The 18,485-nt window shown below is 68.4% G+C and overlaps 2 protein-coding genes across 2 annotated transcripts; one reads left to right on the top strand and one right to left on the bottom strand.

Moving 5' to 3' along the window:
• Positions 1-5,251: 5,251 nt before the first annotated feature.
• On the bottom strand, positions 5,252-7,321 carry DNAJC22 (DnaJ heat shock protein family (Hsp40) member C22; the record flags this gene model as incomplete). Its single annotated transcript, XM_082496485.1, has 3 exons — positions 5,252-5,334; positions 5,384-6,302; positions 6,521-7,321. 3 exons carry the CDS (start codon positions 7,319-7,321, stop codon positions 5,252-5,254), a joined length of 1,803 nt encoding a protein of 600 aa, XP_082352611.1.
• Positions 7,322-16,196: 8,875 nt separating this feature from the next.
• C1QL4 (complement C1q like 4) lies at positions 16,197-18,174 on the top strand (the record flags this gene model as incomplete). The annotated part of the gene is made up of 2 exons (XM_082496411.1): positions 16,197-16,718; positions 17,995-18,174. 2 exons carry the CDS (start codon positions 16,197-16,199, stop codon positions 18,172-18,174), a joined length of 702 nt encoding a protein of 233 aa, XP_082352537.1.
• Between the last annotated feature and the right edge of the window lie 311 nt (positions 18,175-18,485).

Here is an 18,485-nt window from a genome sequence, read left to right as displayed (position 1 = left end):
CCACTGGAAACACACATTATCGCCAAACGCACAAATATCCACCTAGTCCATCTCATTTGGAAAGAAGGAAAACATTTCAAATTTTACAGGCGGCAAGTCCAAAAAGAAATGACTTCTAAATCCCCCCCCCCCCGCGGCGTCAGCTTGCCGCGCTATTCTCGCTCCGTCTAGACGGATTATTTCAGCAAACTTTGGGAACTCGATAGCTCCCTATTTGAAGGGAAGGAAGATAAACAGCGAGAAATTTGTCTGGATATTTATTTTTTTTTTATTAGTCTATGGAAGACGCTTTTGCTGAGAAATCCCGAGTTCTGAAGAATCGACAAATCCGTTCCTTGGGAGGGATTTTGCCCCGGCGGCTCGGGGCCGCGGGCACGGTGGGCTGTCCCCAGCCGCCGCCGCACGCCCGGCTGGAGCGTAATTCCCGCTGTACAGTAGCATCTGGCTAATTGGCTTTTGAGTTAAGTAGTCCCCTTCCAAGCTATTTTAATCTTGTTGATCAAGCACGCAAGAGTCGTCTCTGTGAGTACACACAACAGTATTTCGGTAGAATAAATTGTCCTGTTTGTAATTTATAATCATTCTCAAATAAAAATCCATTTTTCCAAGACTCCGGCACCTCCGAGGACCCGGGTGTTTACCCACAGCGCTGAGCCTCCCCCCCCCCATCACCGTAGCACACGCAAGAAGGGAATTAACTCAGTTTTACAGCGTGTCCTGAAAAAAAAAAAAAAAAAAAGGGGGACAATTATAGTAGAAATTTGGAACCGTAGTCTACCTGCCGGGGAACACAAACTGGAGGAACAGCGTTAAGGGTCCCCTCACCGGGGCTCTCCCAGACCCACTGAACCCCTGAGGAGTCGATGCAGCACTGAACCCCTGAGATTTGGAGGGGGTTCACCAAATAGCTGTTAAATTACAGCAGACCAAACCAAGCCTGTTCATCTCTCACGTTCAACAGATGCCTCGCTAGTTTTAGTTGGAAGAACTCACTTTCTTTTTTTTTTTTTCCCCTGAAACAGACCACGAAAGACATCAGGCCAACGCTTTAATCAAAGCCAGGCGGCTTTATTTCCCCCATCCGAAAGGAAGGAAGCGCAGGGCTCAGCGGCGAGGGCAGCACAAGCCCCACTCCAAACTTGGGGTTCGTTTCTTTTTCTTTTTTTCTCCCCCCCCCCCTCAAACGGAGACAATGGGTCTTCAGAAGCTCCTTCCAGCGCACAGCAGCGGGGAAGGAGGAGCGGGGGCTCCTCGCCGCTGCCAGCACAGGTCTGGGAAGGACCGGCGCCCGCGGACAGCCCTGCCCCGGCCAAGTCCTTTCACAGGTCCGCATGAAGGATTGTAAAATTGTACAACAATACAAAGAACCATTTTAGGATTAAAAAAAAAAAAAAACCAACACAATAGTTTCTTAATATCACTCTTGGGGTTTGGGGTGGTTTTTTTTTTTTTTTTTTCAGTATTTCCTCAGGAATGAACTGAACATTTAACCTCAGAGATAATTAGCTGTCTATATTCTGTTTAAATCCACACATTTATTGTTCCTTCACCGAATGCATTATGCAGAGCACGACTGGGCATTAGCTATTCTCAAACATCTACCCCTTATAAGCTAATTGTGTATCGTTTTGCAGCACAAGGAACTAAAACTATGTATTTCAGATGACAAAACATTCCCATATCTATCCCGATGATGCCACAAAACCCCACCTGGAGCGGTTACAAATACTTCAACACAATAAAAAAGCAGACCCCCGGGTTCTGTGTTCTTCAGAGGGGGCTGTGGTGGGGGATTCCTGGTCGGATGCCGTTTTCCACACTCACTTTTTCCAGATAAATGGGTACTGGGAATTGCTGCGGGGGTTCTGGCACTTTACACAGCGATACAAGCGGAGTAATGCGGCGGGAGGGAAATGCTCTTGAGTTGGACACCAAATTTTGCTTTCCCAAGGCAAAGATCTCTTTGCACTTTGCCTTCTGGTCCCCTCTCCACCCAGTCAAAGCTCCCTGCGGCCCTTCCCGACCAGCCTGCCCCGGGGGGAGCAGCTGCAATGGAAACTCGCACACGTGTGTGTGTGTGTCCTGGGTAATTTTGCCTGCATGGCTACTATTTTTAGATTGGATTTGCCAGCGTGGTGATCTGGAAGAGCCTCGGTGACTTGCCAAGAATTGTTTCATATTTAAGAGGATGAACACGTATCTTTTTGATTAAATTTTACTTTTTATCAAAGTACCTGAAAGCCAGAAGCTTTTGAAAAGAAGAAAGGAAAAAATAATGGCAAATACAGCAGAAGATGCCACCTTCCGCTGCCCCACTTCAAGCGGTGAAAACATTCCTCATCTCCCCCAGCTTAAATGGGAGGGAATGGAATTACTGGAGTTCTACTAGAAACCTTCCCCTCTTCCTCAGTTTTTTTCTTTGATTATAGCCAATCTCCAGGTCTGATATCCCAAGAAAGAGCTTGAAAATATCATTACAAATGAAGCCTTTATTTTAATTCCCAGATCTATTATTTTTAAGAAATGCAGTACCTATATACGCAGATTGCAAGTCACCTCTAGAGCCCCTTTGTCCTGAATCCAACGAGAATCTTCTGCTTCAGGCTTGCACGGCTCAGAAAAATCATAAAATATTTAAATGGCCCTTGAAGAGTAAGCTACAATTAAAAAAAAACAAACAAAACCCAAACAACAAAACCCTTATGCATTACACAATTCCTGCAAGAGGAGCTTAGTCTGGCAAACCTGAAACGACGGCAACCTCAGCAGCCATCGCTACGGCCACGTCTGTGTGTTATACAGAGGAACAGCTGCTGAAGCCGCACACAACTTCCACGCAGACCGTGTCTGAGAGCAAAGCTGCGCGGCACGCGCTTTGCTGGCCCAGCACACACAAACTACATTATTAACGGAGTATTGCAATAAAGGAAACAAACACTGAGGCCCCAAGCAGAGTGAGCAATGCCGTGTGACAGGGGGAGAGTGATATGGACCCGAGGGATGAGGAGTCAAGGAGCTCTCGCACCAAACACTGATGCCTGCTGCCCTTTCTGCTCCACCAGACGCCCCTCCAGGTCTCAAAATCTCCTGGATTCAGGCCTACACTCCAGCTGGACTGCGTCACGGGGCACCCCCAACTCGTGCGAGTGAGTCCTGCTTAGAAAGCACAAAGTTCCAGAGCCAAACAGTACGGCAAAACACTCCACCCCCTCCGCCTGTGACTTTCGAGGCAAAAGGCATTAAGATCTACAACACCTCCAAAGAAAGACGTGGCAGCCAGAGCTTTCCAATGGAAGCATCCAGCGGGAAACGCAGCGCAAAGTTAGTGAAAAGCAGTCATCATAAAAAGCTCAAAACAATGAAAATAGCCGCCAGGCTCTGGTGGGACACTGAAGCAGATCCCACAGGTAGTCGGTGGGCGTCTCGAGCTCCTCTGATAGCAAGCTGCTTTGCAAGAGAATCAATCGGACCATCCGTCACCCCTGCACAGAGATCGTTACACCCAGGGAGGATGATTACAGCAGGGGAACCATTAAGGCACCCTCAGAAAGAAATCCCACGTCCCTCACAGGATTTTCTCCCCTCTCCAAACCAAATAAAATCCTATTCTTCGCCTTCCTTCCTATGGAACCGCAATGTAGGGCTTGTCTCTGTGGGGAAGGAGCTTCACAACTTCTCTGCAACAGCTCCCTCTGCGGATACATTAACGCCTCTTTCTGTTTGCTCAGGAAACTCATCACCGAGCACAAAACAAGGAACAGCACCGATGAGCACCCACGGGGAAACAGAGTGGGGACCAGGCACTGGAAGCCACCTTCTAACTTACTGCCGGCTGGCTTTCTCATGGAAAAAACCCTGAGCGAATAAGGGTGTGGGGGGGAGTCCAGCTTTAGGTGTGCTAAAGACCACAGCCCTGTGGAGGTACAGGGGGAAATAATATTTCCCTCTTTGCAAATCAGCCTGCTTTTCACCACCCTCATTCGTTAATTATTTGTGCTACGGTAACAACTAAAGGCCACAGAGCAAGATCTCCAAGCACGCCGGGAGAGGATTCCTGCCCCTGGGGTTTAGGAGCCGGGTGGGTACAGGAGGAGAGGCACCGCAGAGGCAAGGATGAAGGACAGCGAGTGGAAGCAATGGGCGAGCTGGGCTGCCTACGTGTACCCGCTGCAGCATAAATAATGTATTAACGCTCCCAACTGTCCACTCCCCATCAGTCACGCAGCCCCGCACACCCATGGCTCGCCCCGCTGGCCCTGACTCAGCGCGGGCTGCCCCGCTCCCCTCCCATCCTCTTTACCCCATCAAAACCCCACTGCTCCAACCAGCAAACCCCCTTCTGCAGCCTCCCCTGGGCCCCCCACTGCAACCCCTGCCCACCCCCCCGTGGGCCCGCTCCCCAGCCGGCCCCTTCCCCATCACCGGGGCTGTGGAGAGGGGCACTGTTCCCCGTCCCCCCCCGCCTACCCAGGCCTTCTCCCAGCCCCCTCCTCGCCCCATCACTGTCACCCTTCCCTCCGAAACCGCCCCCCATACACACACAGGGCACCCCCTTCCCCACATAGGGCCCCTCCTGCACCCCCATTTCCCCACAGCCCACACCCTAGGCTGTTCTCTCCCCCACAGAGCTCCCTCTTACCCCTCACAAGGCCCCTCAGCCCCCCACATCCCTCACAAGGCCCCACCACCCCCCACACACACACTCCTCACAAGGCCCCTCGGGCCCCCCACACCCCTCAGAAGGCCCCTCAGCCCCTCATCTCCTCACAAGGCTCCTCAGCTGCCCCCTAGCCTTCACAAGGCCCCACCGACCCCATATCCCCTCACAAAACCCCTCGGCCCCCCCATGCCCTCACAAGGCCCCACCGACCCCCCATCCCCTCACAAGGCCCCTGGGGCCCTCCACCCCCCTCACGAGGCCACACCGAGCCCCCCCTTAGCCTCAGAAGGCCCCTCAGCCCCCCCCCCCCCCCAAGACCCCTGGGACCCCTCATGCCCTCAGAAGGCCCCTGGGGTCCCCTACCCCCCTCACAGGGCCCCACCGAGCCCCCCGTGCCCTCACCAGGCCCCTCAGCCCCCCCTCCTTTCCCCTCACAAGGCCCCAGCCAGGCCCCTCCCCTCGCTCCAGGCCGGCCCCGCGGCCGCCCCGCACTCACCGGCCACAGCGGCGGGCCCCGCTCGCCCCCCCCTCACCTCAGGCCGCCGCGATGCACCGGGGAGGGGGGCGGGGGCCGCGGCCCGGCTGGAGCCCTCAAGGCCGCGCCAGCCAATCGGGACGCGGCCACCGCTCGGCAGCCAACGGCGGCGCGAGACGGCCGCACCGCGCCCGCCCTCCTGGAGGACCCCACCAATGAGAGGGCGGGGAAAGCCCGGCTGGGCCCGCCTTCCTTCGCCTCCAGCCAGTGAGCTGCGGCGCGGGGGCCGGGCCGAGCGCTTCTGGCCAATGAAGGGGCAAAGCCGTGCCCATGGGCGCGCGGGGACACGGCGCGGCGCGAGGAGGGAAGCGCCCCGCCAGCCAATGGCGAAGCGGCCCAGCCGACGCGACGGCGAAGGCCCCGCCTCCGGCGCGCTGGGGAGGCGTGCCCAATCTCCGCCGAGGGCCAATCGCACCTGGCGAAGCCGAGGCCCCGCCTCTTCGCCCCCAGGAGGGGCGGGGTGGGGCGGGGCCGTAGAGGCCGAACGTGGACGGAAACTGCCGAGAGCCGCCGCCCCGCAGCGGAAACACCCGAGTGCCCTCGGGGAGAGGCCGAAGGTGGGGGGCGGCGGAGGTCGGCGCTCTGCGGGTTCGCGTCCCCGCTCCGCCCCAACCGCCCCCCGCCCCGTACCGGCACCGGGGTAGGAAGGGGGCACCGGCGGGGGAAGGGGGCACCGGGGGGGATGGGGGCACCGGGGCTGCCGGCCCCGCTGCGACAGATCGCCGTGCAGGGCTTGGCAGCAGCCCCGTGTGACGGTTCGCACCGGCCCCCCCGGCGCACCGCGACATCCCCGAGCGATGGCTCCTCGCCCGCCGCAGCGAGCCGAGACACGAGGCAGCAGCGAGAGGGAACCTTCGTGTTCATCGATCCCCCACCACCGCCCCCGGCTCTCGGCCCCCGGGGGGCGGGGGGGCCACCGGCGGCGTCACCCCCCGCCGCCGCCCTCCTGGCCCCCGCCAGCTCCTCGTAGGCCTCCTGCAGCTCGATGAAGCGCCTCTCGGCCTCCTCCGCCCGGTGCCGGTTGTGGTCCGGGTGCCAAACCTTCACCAGCTCCCGGTAGCTCCGGTGCACGTCCTCGGCGGAGGAGCCGGCGGGGAGACCCAGGACCTGGGGGGGGGGGGGGGGAGGGGAGGGATGCGCTGGGCAGGTGATGGGGACACCACCGCCCCCCCCCCCCCCCCCCCCCCGGGGCTGCGTGTGGCTGGAGGGGACCCCAAATAGGACGTTTGCCACCCCCCAGCGCTCAGGAGCAGCCAAACCCCCCCCCCCATCCCCTGGCACAGCATCCCCCCCTTCGCCCCCGGTACCAGCGCCGCGTCCCGCACCTCGTACGCCCGCTGCTGCCGCTGGCTGCGGCTGCTCGCTCGGAAGCCGGTGCCGCGCTGCCGCACCGGGGAACCGCCGGCCAAGCCCAGCACCTCCGCCAGGAGCCGGCCGGCGCGGAGGGGCAGGAGCAGGAGCTCGGTGGCGGCGCGGGGCAGGGCCGGGAGGGAGCCCACCACCCCGGCGGCACCGCAGAGCCCGCGGCAGGCGAGCGGGGCGGCGAAGGCCAGGCAGGCCAGCCCCAGGCGATAGAGGCGGGCGGCCAGCGGGGGCCGCGGCGTCCCGCGGGGTCTGTAGCGCCGGTGCCGCTGGGCTGCCGCGCTGGCGGCCAGGCTGACGGGCAGCGGGGCCAGCGCCCGGCCCTGGAAGAGGAGGGAGGCGAGGAAGGCTGCGGCCAGGACGCGGGGTGCCTCGGCCGTCTGGTCGCCCACCGAGGAGACCAGCTGCACCCCCAGCCCCACGGCCAGCGGCTGCGCCAGCAGCGCCGGCACCCACGGCAGCCCCACCGCCGCCACCAGCCCGAAATAGGTCCCCACCGTCACCTGCCCCGCCAGGCGCAGCGGGCTGAGACCCGGCACGGCCCCACCGCGGGCCCCGGGCCCCCCCTGGGCGGTGGCCACCCCGTTGGCGGTGGCCACCCAGCCGGGGAGGTGCCAGAAGTCCCAGAGCCAGCCGGCACCGAAGCCGCCCAGGGTCAGCATCCAGAGCAGTGCGTGGCTGTCCCGGCCCAGGTAGAGGTGGTGCAGCCCCAGCGGCCCCCCCAGCGCCCACAGCCCGTAGGCCACCAGCAGCCGCTTGGCCATCCTTCCCCGACCCCACCGGCTGCGGCCACCGGCCTCGGTGGGGCTGTCCTGGGGGTCACCGCCCCGGCGGGCACCGGCACAGCCTCGGCATGCGGCACCCTGCGGGACGGACAGTGCAGTCAGGGACCCCCCCCAGGGCACAATGTGCCCCCCATCCCAGACCCCTCCAGTCACCTGCATGCCCACCCGTGGTCCTGCACGCCCGCTGGGGGTCCTACATGCCCACCCGTGGCCCTGCGTGCCCACTCGGGACCGGTGCCTGCCAGCACGGCTCCCACGTGCCCACCCAGGGCCGGTGGGTGCCCGCCCAGGACCCCCTGTCCCCCACATGCCCACCCAGCGTCCCCCAAGCACACCCGTGGCCCCACGAGCCCATCCGGGGCCAGTGCACCCCCGCAGCCCCCCGGCACCCCACTCCGGTGGGTCTCCAGCCCCCCCCCCGACCCCCCCACGACCCACCTCTCCCCGCCGAGCTCCCCGCGGCACCGCTCCCCCCCGCCAGACTTTGCCCCGGCGCGACACCGGGCAAAGGGCACCGCATCGCCATCGCCGCGCCGCCGCGAGGAACGTGGCGGGGGGAGAGGGGGGAGGGGGGGTCACGGGGTGCCCCACTCCAGCGCCCCCAACCCCGTACCCCCTCCCGGGCTGCAGCCGCCCCCGGCACACCACGGGGCCGAGTATCGGGGTACCCGCTGCATGGCAGACGGGGCACCCCCCTCCCGGTGCAGAGCTCCCCCCTCCCGGTGCAGAGACACCCCCCCCCGCGGCGTGGCCCCCCCGGGCCCCTCGGCAGCCCCTGTTTGCTCAGCCCGCGCCGCCGCCGCCGTGTTTGCAGGGATTAACGGGCCGACGGCCGCCAATTTGGTCTCATCCATTATTAACGGCCCCACAGCCGCCCCGCGCCGGGGGGGGGGGCTCAGCCCCCGTTAGCGGGGCCCGGGGGGGGGGGCTACGAACAACCCCCTCCCCCTTCCCCAAGGTCGACTTCCCCCCCCCGGGTTTGGGGGTGCATCGCCCCCCCCCCCGCTGCTGCTCTGGGGCTGGATGGAGACCCCCCCCAGGGTTTGGGGGTGCAATGCGGCAAAGCCCCGGTTCGAGGTGGGGGACGGAGGGACGGGCAGAGAGGGCAGGACGCCCGTGTCCCCGGGGAGCCCCCCCCCTCCCGGGGATGCCGGCGGGGGGCGGGGGATGCTGGCGGCCCCCCCCCGCCTCTGCTGCCCGTCAGGGCGGGCTGACAGCGGCCCCCCCGCGCTGCCCACCCGCGCCTCGCTGCCTCCCTGACAGCGGCTCCCGGCGGACCCCCCCGCCCACGCTCCGCTGCCCCCGAGCCCACGCCGGGGGGGGCACAGCCCCGCCAGCCTGCACCGGGGAAGGGGGGGGGGGCACCCCGCTCGGATCCCTCACCGGCCCCCCCGGTACCCCGTTCCGAGGGGCGGCTGCGGTGCTGTGCCCCCCCCCCCCCCCCGTTCCGGCGCAGGATCGATGGAGGGGGGAGGGGGGGGACGGGGGGGGGCGGTGGTCTCGCGCCCCGATCGATCCCTTTAAGTATCGGGATTTAAAAATGTCAAATTTGCCTCCGGCGAGCGGGGGGGGGGGGCGGGGGGCGGTAGGTGGGGGGGGGAGGAGGGGAGCGCGGGGAGGGGGGCGCAGACCCCCCCACGGCCGCCTCAGTTTCCCCGGGTGCCCCCCGGGGGGGAGGGGGGAGGGGCTGCAGAGGAGCCCCTGAGGGTCTCGGGGTGCCCCCGCCCGGGAGGGGGGGGGCTCCCCCGCCCCCCCCCACGAGCGCCCCTAATTGGTGCCATCGATCCGCGCCGCCCGTCGGCGTTTACGGCATCGATTTTGGGGCGCTTTCCCGCCAACGGAGGCGTTTGTCACCGCCCGGCGTGGGGACGTTTGTGCCCCGATGCACGCGCATGTCCTAGTGCACACACATGTCCCAAGGCACATGTGTCACCGTGCACGTGTGTCACCACGCACATCTGTGCCCCAATGCACACGCGTCCTGATGCACGTGTGTCACCATGCACAGGTGTGCCCCGATGCACACGTGTGTCCCGAGGCACACACGTGTCCCGATGCACATGTGCATCCCCACCCACGCGTGCCGTGATGCACATACATTCCCAACGCACACGTGTGTCACCATACACATGTGCCCTGCTGCACACGCATGTCCCGATGCACACACGTGCCCCAGTGCTCATGCATGCCATGAAGCACACGCATGTCCCCATGCACATGCGCATCCCGATGCACACGCGTGCCCCGATGTGCACACACATCCTGATGCACACGCGTGCCCTGATGCACATGTGCATCCCCACCCACGCGTGCCCTGATGCACATACATTCCCAACGCACACGTGTGTCACCATACACGTGTGCCCTGCTGCACACGCACGTCCCAATGCACGTGGGCCCCAGTGCACACCTGTGCCCCAATGCTCACACACGCCGTGAAGCACACACGTGCCGTGAAGCACACACATGCCCCGATGCACATGTGTGCCCCCACCCACGCGTGCCCCACCGCCCCCCTCCCCCCCGCTGCTGCCCCATAGGCGGCCCATCCCCACAGCACACGGGGGCACACGCGTGTGCGCGCACCCGCTGCCGCCCCCCCCCCTTTCCCCGCCGGCCCGGGGGGAGCCTCCCGCCCCCCCGCCGCCCTGTCACTTCCCCGGTAATGAATGCGGGCGGCGGGGCCGGGGTCCCCCCGGGCTCGTACATCACTGCCAGTCCCGGCGGCGGCGCGGCCCCCTCCCCCGGCGCCGTTATTAGGGGGGGTGATATGTATTAGCTGCTGATGCACATTAATACATTAAAAATGTCAGCGGCGGGGCCGGCTAATTGTCTGATTTAAATGTCTATTTGTCAGCGCCCGGCTCAGGTGGGCATGAGCCGCATCGGCAATGAGGGCCCCCCCCGAATCGCCCCCCCGCGGCGGGGGGTGGGGGGGGAGCCCCGGTCCTCTCCCCCCCGCGGCGGGGTTAGGGGGGGACTCACGGGGCGGGGGGGGGGGCGGGGTGTTGGCGCAGGGATGGGGGGGGTGTGGGGGATGGGGGGTGGGGGTCCGCCCCCCCCTCTGCCCCCGCCACCCGTCTAATTGCCGCCGGGGCGGGTGGATGTCTCCGCCCGCCGTCTCCTGCATCCCTAATAAATGCCGCTCGGGCCCGGCCGCAGCCATCCATCTCGGCAGCCACGCCGTCACCCCCCCGGGCCCCCCCAGCGCGGGGGGGACACACACGACACTCAAATTCCACCCCCCCGGGATCCCCTTCCCGGGGGATGCCCCCCTCTCCCCGGAGCGGGGTGATGGTCTCCCCACGGCTGAGACCCCGCAGCTCATCACAGCAGTGGGGGCACAGCCGCATCGCGCCGGGGCCGAGCGGGGCTTTGGGGAGGGGGGGGGGGGGGTCTCGTCCGCACCCCGAGTTCCCCGTGTCGTTCCCCCCCCCCCCGGGCTGGTGCTGAGCCCCACAGCCGCTCGTGGGCGCTGCCCCACGCGGGGTCGGATCCCGCTGCGGCTGCTCCTGCGTGGGACACCCCACCCCGACCCCGACCCCGGGCCCCCCCGCTGCCGAGGGGCGGCCGCCTCCAGACCCCCTCCCCCCCCCGGACCCCCAGTTGCCTCCTCACCAATTAGCAGCAGCCGCTAATGAGCCGGGGGGGAGGGGGGTCTCGGGGTGCCCAGAAGGGGTCGGGGCAGAGGGGGGTGTTGGGGACGGACCGGGGTCTGGGGGGGCACATCGGGGACCGGGGCTGGAGCCCGCGGAGGGGGGGGACGGGGGGGACGCGGTGGTGCCCCCCCCCCCCGGTGCGGGCGATGCTCTGCCCGCTCGGCCGCTTCTGCCACTCCATCCCCCCCCCCCCCCCAAAAAAAACCTGCCGGGGGCACCCGGATGGCCCCTCGGGGGGGGCGGGCTCCGTCCCGGGGTGAGGCTCGGCGGGGCTGACACCACCCGCACCGGGCAGCACCGGGAGCGACCCCCCCGGCCCGGCGGCCCCCCAGGTGTGTGTGTCCCCCCCCCCCCCCCCCAACCGCGGCCGGTGGTTTATTGTCGCCGTTCAAGGACAATTTTCACGCAATTTGGGCCGCCCCATCGATATTCATTTGCCCGAGGCCCCGCTGACACCGGGGGCGGGGGGGGGACACACGCTCGGTGAAGCCACCGGGAGGGGAAAGGTGACGGCCCCGGGCAGCGGGGACCACGCACCGGTGCTGGGGGCCATGCACCGGGGGCTCGGGATCGTGTACCGGTACCGGGCAGCGGCATCGCGTACGACGTACCGGCACCGGGTGCCAGCGACCGCCATCGTGCACCGGCCCCGCGCACCGGGCACCGGCCCCGGGTACCATGAACCGGCAACCGGGTGCCATACACCGGGGGCTCGGGGCCGTGCACCGGCCCCGGGTGCCACGTACGGGGTGCTAGCGACAAACATCGTGCACCGGGCACCCTGCACCGGCCCCGGGTACCGTGTACCGGCAGCAAACGCCATACACCGAGTGCTCGGGGCCGTGCACCGGCCCCGGGGAGCGGGCACCGGCCCCGGCTGCTCGGAACCAGTACCGTACACCGGCACCGTGCACCGGGGACCCGGCACTGGGTACCATGTACGGGCAACCGGGTGTCATACAGCGGGTGCTCGGGACCACGCACCGGCCCCGGGGAGCGGGCACCGAGTGCTAGGGACCGGCACCGGGGCCAGGCACCGGGGCCGTGCCGGTGCCGGATGCGGCCGCCGTGTCCTCGGGGGCGGCGGAAGCAGATGGCGAACGCGGCGTGGTCGGAGGGCTGCACCGATTCCCCCCTCCCCGGTACCGGCCCCGGGGGGGGCTGCGTGTGTCCCGCCGCCCCGGTGGTGCCGCCGCCCGCCCCGGGCTCAGCCCCCGGTTCCGGCCCCGCAGCCGGTGCCGCTACGCGCCGGGCCCCACCGGGGGGGCCCACGGCATCGTCCGGGTCCCGCGGGGGGGGGGCAGCCGGGACGGGGAAACCGAGGCACGGCTCGGTGCGCCCACGGGGGACCGGGGACGTCCCCGCTGCCGCCGCCGGCACCCGCCCGGTACCGGGGGGGGGTTGTTGAACCCCGGTGCTGGGCTCGCAGCCCCGGGCCCCCCCGGCCCCCCCCCCCCCCCCCCCCCCGGGGCAGGCGGGCACCGGCGCCAGGCCCCGGTGGGGGGCAGGATCCGGCCCCGACCCCCCCGTTCCCCCCCGCCGCTCTCACGGGGCTCACCGTGCCGCCGCCGCCGCCGTTTTTACCTCCGGCCTCGTCCCCCCCCTCGGAGGTTGGGGGGCAGCCGGGACCCCCCCCCGGTATCCCCTCGCGTCCCCCCGCTCCCCGGCAGCCCTCGGGGGCGGCTAATTAGCACCCGGGCTTCCCCTCGCAGCCCGGCTAATTAAGTCGCTGTTGCCGCTCATTAGGATCGGAGGGGGGGGGGGAGGGGGGGGGGCACGGACTCCGCCGTCCCCGTCCTCGGGGAGCGGTCATCGGTGGCACCGGGACCCCGTCCCCGGCGGGGGGGGGGGAGGGGGGGGGTCGCTCCAGCCGCCGTAATTTGTTGCACAAACATCGCGGGTGTCGCGGGGCCGCATCGATCCTCCGCCATAAAGGGGCCATAAATCCATCCCGCGGCCCCGCTGATTGATCGCCGCCCGCCGCGGGCGAGTGGCCCGGCCTGCGGCTCCCCGCACCGGCCGGGGGCGACGGGGGGGCATCGCCTCCGCCCCCCACCCCCCCCACCCCCCCCTTCCCCGGGTCCGGCGGGGCCCTGCACACACACACACACACACACACACACACACACGCACACAGAGCACGCACACGCGTGCAGCACACACGGAGCACACACATGCACAGGGCATGCACGCACACACACGCAGCATGCACACGCACGCACTGGGCACGCACACACATCCACGCACACACACGCAGCATGCACACACGTGCACTGGGCACGCACATACATGCACATACATCCACACAGAATGCCCACACATGCACACAGCATGCACAGAGCACACGCACACGTGCACAGAGCACACACACCCCCCCCCGAGCATGCACAGACGTGCACATACATGCCCAGAGTGTGCCCATGCACGCACACGCATGCACACACATGCACGGAGCATACACGTGTGCACACCTATGCACTGAGCATGCACACAGATACACACAGCATGCACACACATGTGCTAAGCATGCACACACACACACACACACACACACACACACACAGCCCCCGCACCCCCCCGGGCGTGCAGGCCCAGCCGCCGGCCCCGCAAGCACACGCGTGTCGCCCTGACCGCAGACACGCGTGTGCAAAGCCGCCCGTGGGCCCGTCCCCACCCCGGTGGCTCCGTGCAGGGGACCCCCTCGCGTCCCGTCCCCCCCCGTGTCCCCCCCGCCCCCCCCCCCCGAGGGACCCCCCGTGGCCCCGCGGCGGCGCCGCCGGTGGCTCTCGCCCGGTTTTGCCCCTTTTCCCCGCGATTTTCCTCATTGCCGGGTGGGGGGGGGGCAGCGGGGGGGGGGTGTCGGGGGGGGGTCCTCTCCCGGGGCCGCGGGGGCCGCGGCTTCATTTTGCATAACGGAGCGAATTGTGACGGGATTTGAAAAGAGCGGCCGTAAATCAGCCCCCGCAGCTCCGCTCCGCCGGCGCCGCGCCCGGACCCCCCCCGCCCCCCCCCGTGTCCCCCCTGGGCACCTCCGTGTCGTCCCCCCCCGGGGATGGCGGCTCTGTGTCGTGTCCCCCCCCGGGGCCGGGAAGGGACACTGCGCCCCGGCAGAGCCCCCCCCCCCCCCCGCCCGGTCCGGGGGTCCCCGGAGCCCCCGCGCATTCGGGGGGAGCCTTGAGGGGGGGTCCCCCAAAAACGGCCCCGCGGCCGCCAACCGGCCCCGATGTGGGGCTGAGCCCCCACGGGGCTGCACCGGGGGGGGAGGGGGGCAGTGCCACGGACACCCCGACTCCCACCCCCGCACCCGCCTCGCACACACACACACACACACACACACACACACGCCCGCCCCCCCCAGCACCCTCCGCACCCCCCACCCTTCCCTCGCACCCCCTGCCCCCCCCCAGCCCTGAGCACCCCCCACCCGGCACACACAGAGGCCTCTGCCCCCCCCGCGCCCTGCGCACACCCCCCCCAAACCTGTGCACCCCCCCCCTTGCACCCCCCCCTTGCACCCATCCGCCCCTGTGCTCACCCCCCACCCCGCACCCCCCCAGACACACGCACCCCTGTGCCCCCCCCACCTGTGCACCCACCACCCCCTGTACCCCCCTATGCCCCCCCCACACCCCCACCCCCCGGCACCCATCGCACCCTCACATCCCCCCCCGGGCACCCATCACAACCCTGCACCCCCCCGCCCCCCCCCGCGCTCCCGTCCCTCCCCCCGGCCCCCCCCGCCCCCGCCGTGCCCGGTGCCGTCGAACGGGGCGGGCGGAGCGGGGCTGCGGGCGCGGCGCGGTGCGGAGCGGGCGGCGGCCCCGGCACGTGGCTCCCGGCGCCGCGGGCGACAGGTACCGGCGGGTACCGGCGGGGGGGTGCGGGGGGGGGGGGGGGGCGCTCCGCCGCGGCACCGGGGCCGCGCGTCCCCGGGGGACCCCGAGCGGGGCGGCTCCGGCAGAACCGCCCCGGGCGGCGCTGCCCGTCCCCGTCCCCGTCCCCGCCGGTGCGTACCGGGAGAGCGCGGCGGGGGGCAGCGGCGGGGCCGCTCCCGGGGAAGGAGGGGGGGGTCGCTCCCGGGGGGGCCGCTCCCGGGGGGGCCGGTCCCGGGCAACTTGGCGAGAAGTTGCCCCGCGCGGCGCGGCGGCTCCATCCCGGCTCCGGTCCCGGCTCCATCCCGGCTCCATCCCGGCTCCGGTTACCTCACCAGCTCCGACACCGGCTCCGGTCCTGGTTGCATCATCGGCTCCGGTCCCGATCCCGATCCCGGCCCCGGCTCCGGTCCCGGCTGCTGCAGGAGCTCCGCTCTCGACTCCCTCCCGGGCTCCGGTCTCACTCCTTCCCCGGCTCCGCTCCCGCCTCCGCCGCCGTCTCGGGTCCCGGCTCCGCTCCCGGTTCCACCGGCGGCTCCGCTCTCGTCCCCTCCACCACCGCAAGTCCCGGCTCCATCCGCGGCTCCGCTCCCGGTCCCATCCTCGGCCCCGGCCCCGCGGCTGTCCCCGTCCCTGGCCCCGGCCCCGGCCCCATCTCCAGCCCCACCGCTGTCCCCATCCGTCCCTGTTGTGTTCCGCTCCCGGTCCCGCTGCTGTGACCATCCTCATCCCCACCCTCATCCCTGTCCCCGTCCCCATTTCCAGCCCCATCCCCGCTCCCGTCCCCACTCTCAGCCCCGCTGCTGTGACCACCCCTATTGCCACCCTCATCCCTGTCCCCATCTCCGTCCCCAGCCCCGCTGAGGGCTCCATCCCCACTCCCGGCGCTGCTGCTGTGACCATCCTCATCCCCGTCCCCATTTCCAGCCCCATCCTCGCTCCTGTCCCCACTCCCAGCTCTGCCGCCGGCTCCAGCCCAACCCCACTGCTGTGACCGTCCTCATCCCCGTCCCTGTCCCCGTCCCTGTCCCCATCCCCACTCCCAGCTCTGCCACCGGCTCCATCCCCAGTGCTGCTGCTGTGACCATCCCTATTGCCACCCTCATCCCCGTCCCCGTCCCCGCTGCCGCCCGCAGCCCCGTCCCGCCCCATCCCCACTCCCAGCCCGGTCCCCGCCGGGGCGTGAGGCTCAGTGGGCGGCTGGGTGCCGTCCGCGCCCCCGGTGCCACCATCGCGCCCAAGGGCGAGGAGGACCTGCTGGCGCTGGCCGCCTCCCGGCTGAGCCGCAGGAAGCGGGTGGCCGGGGCGGCCGTCGGCGTGGCCATGGTGCTGGTGCTGCTGGTGGCCATCCCGCTGCTGGTGCACAGCTCCAAGGCGGCCGCGCACTACGAGATGCTGGGCAGCTGCCGCATGGTCTGCGACCCCTACCCCGGCCCCGAGCTGCCCCCCGCCTCCCCGCCGCCCTTCCTGCCCGGTGCCAAGGGCGAGCCGGGGCGCAAAGGCCGCGCTGGCGTACGGGGCCCCCCCGGACCACCGGGACCGCGGGGCCCACCGGGCGAACCGGGCCGACCGGGGCCACCGGGGCCACCGGGGCCGGGTCCCGGGGGGTACATCCCCTCCTTCTACAGCCCCAAAATCGCCTTCTACGCGGGGCTGCGGAAGCCCCACGAGGGCTACGAGGTGCTGCGCTTCGACGACGTGGTCACCAACGTGGGCAACTACTACGAGCCCTCCAGCGGGAAGTTCACCTGCCCCCTGCCCGGCATCTACTTCTTCACCTACCACGTCCTCATGCGCGGCGGCGACGGCACCAGCATGTGGGCCGACCTCATGAAGAACGGGCAGGTAACGGGCCAGCACCGGCACCGCCGCCGGCACCTCCGCGACGGCTCCTCCCGGTATCCCCGGTGCCCCCCCGGCCAATCCCTCGCCCTCTTCCAGCCCGGCTCCTCTGGCCCCACTCCCCCCCATCCCAGTTTGTTTCCCCATCCCAGTTTGTTTCCCCATCCCACTGCCCGTATCTTCGTTTTCCCATCTTGTTTCCACCCATCCCCGTTTTCCCATTCTGGTTTCCCTTAATCCCAGTTTCCCCCATCCTGGTTCTCCCCATTCCCAGTCCCCCATCACCAATTCCCCCCCCCCCCCAGGTCCTCACATTCTGTTTCCCCCATCCCCCCCCCCATTCCCCCCCTCTTCTCCCCATCCCTCCTCCTCCATCCCATTTCCCCCCATCCCTGGTTCCCCATCTCTGCTCCCCCCACCCCAGTACCCCCATCCCCATCTCCCCCCATCCCATTCCCACTCTGGGACCACGGAGGGGGTGACTGGGGGGGCGGGGGGGGTACCCCGCAGCCCCACACCCGTCCCCACCACCTCGGGGACACCGAACCCCTGTCCCTGGGACTCCTGCACAGGGATGGGGGGGGGACACCCTCCCCTGGGAGCGCGGGGCTGTGCCCCCCGGCTGGGACAGCCACCAGCCCCGGGGGGGGGACGGACCATGGGCTGTGCCCCCCGGCCGGTCCCTTTGTTCGCTCCCGCACCGCCTCGCCCCGGACGCTTCTCATTTATTATGGGAGAAAACGAGGATCGATCCGGCGCGGTCGATACCAGCTCCGCCGCCCCCCCAGGAGCTGCCCCCCCCCCGGGGCATCCCCAGTCCCAGCGGGTGGGGGGGGTGGGGGGGGCACGGGAGGGCCCTGGGACCCCACAGGGATCTCCAGACGCCGTCACTTGGGGGTCCTCGGGACTGAGCACCGATGGTGAGACGCAGCTCCGCCAGCCGGCCGTGGGTCGGGGGGGGCGGGTGGCCGTATCCTGGGGGACCCCGGGGTACGGGGAGGGGGGGGAGCTCTGTCCCTGTCCCCTCCTGTCACCGGGAACAGTTACGGAGTGTGTGGGGGGGACACGCTGGGGCTCTCTCGGCCGGTTCTGCCGCAGACGGGCGGCGTGACCTTGAGCGGTGATGGACAGAGGGGCTGAGCCCCCCCATCCCCATCCCCGCACCCCGCTCCCAGCCCCACACCGACCCTGGGGACAGCGTGCTGGTGGGGGGTGGGGTGGTGGCAGCGGTGTGTCCTTGATGATGGCCGTAACCCCCCCCTGCTCCCTCCCCCCCCAGGTACGGGCCAGCGCCATCGCGCAGGACGCGGACCAGAACTACGACTACGCCAGCAACAGCGTCATCCTGCACCTGGACGTGGGCGACGAGGTCTTCGTCAAGCTGGACGGCGGCAAAGTGCACGGCGGCAACACCAACAAGTACAGCACCTTCTCCGGCTTCATCATCTACCCCGACTGACCCCCCCTCCAAACCCTCCCCCACCCCCCGGCGCGGGGACGGGGCTGCGGCGATGGTGGTGGTGGTGGTGTGTCCCCATCTCCCACTGGTGTGACCGTCCCCCGCCGTAGCGCTGGGTGCGACGAGACACCCGCGAGGGCGCCCGCGCTGCCCCACACCCACAACGCCCCCCCCCATCCCCCTGTCAGTGTCCCGTGTCCCCCCCCCCACCCCGCATGCCAGCACCCCCAAGGGTGTCGGGGTGTCCCGGAGCTGTCCCCGTCCCCGGGGCACCCCGTCCCCGCGGCTGATCGTTGGGCTCTGCGCTCCCC

This window comes from Vanellus vanellus (genome assembly GCF_965231255.1).
Source record: "Vanellus vanellus genome assembly, chromosome: 28".
Lineage (NCBI taxonomy): Eukaryota > Metazoa > Chordata > Aves > Charadriiformes > Charadriidae > Vanellus > Vanellus vanellus.
This window is presented reverse-complemented; position numbering and strand designations above follow the sequence as displayed.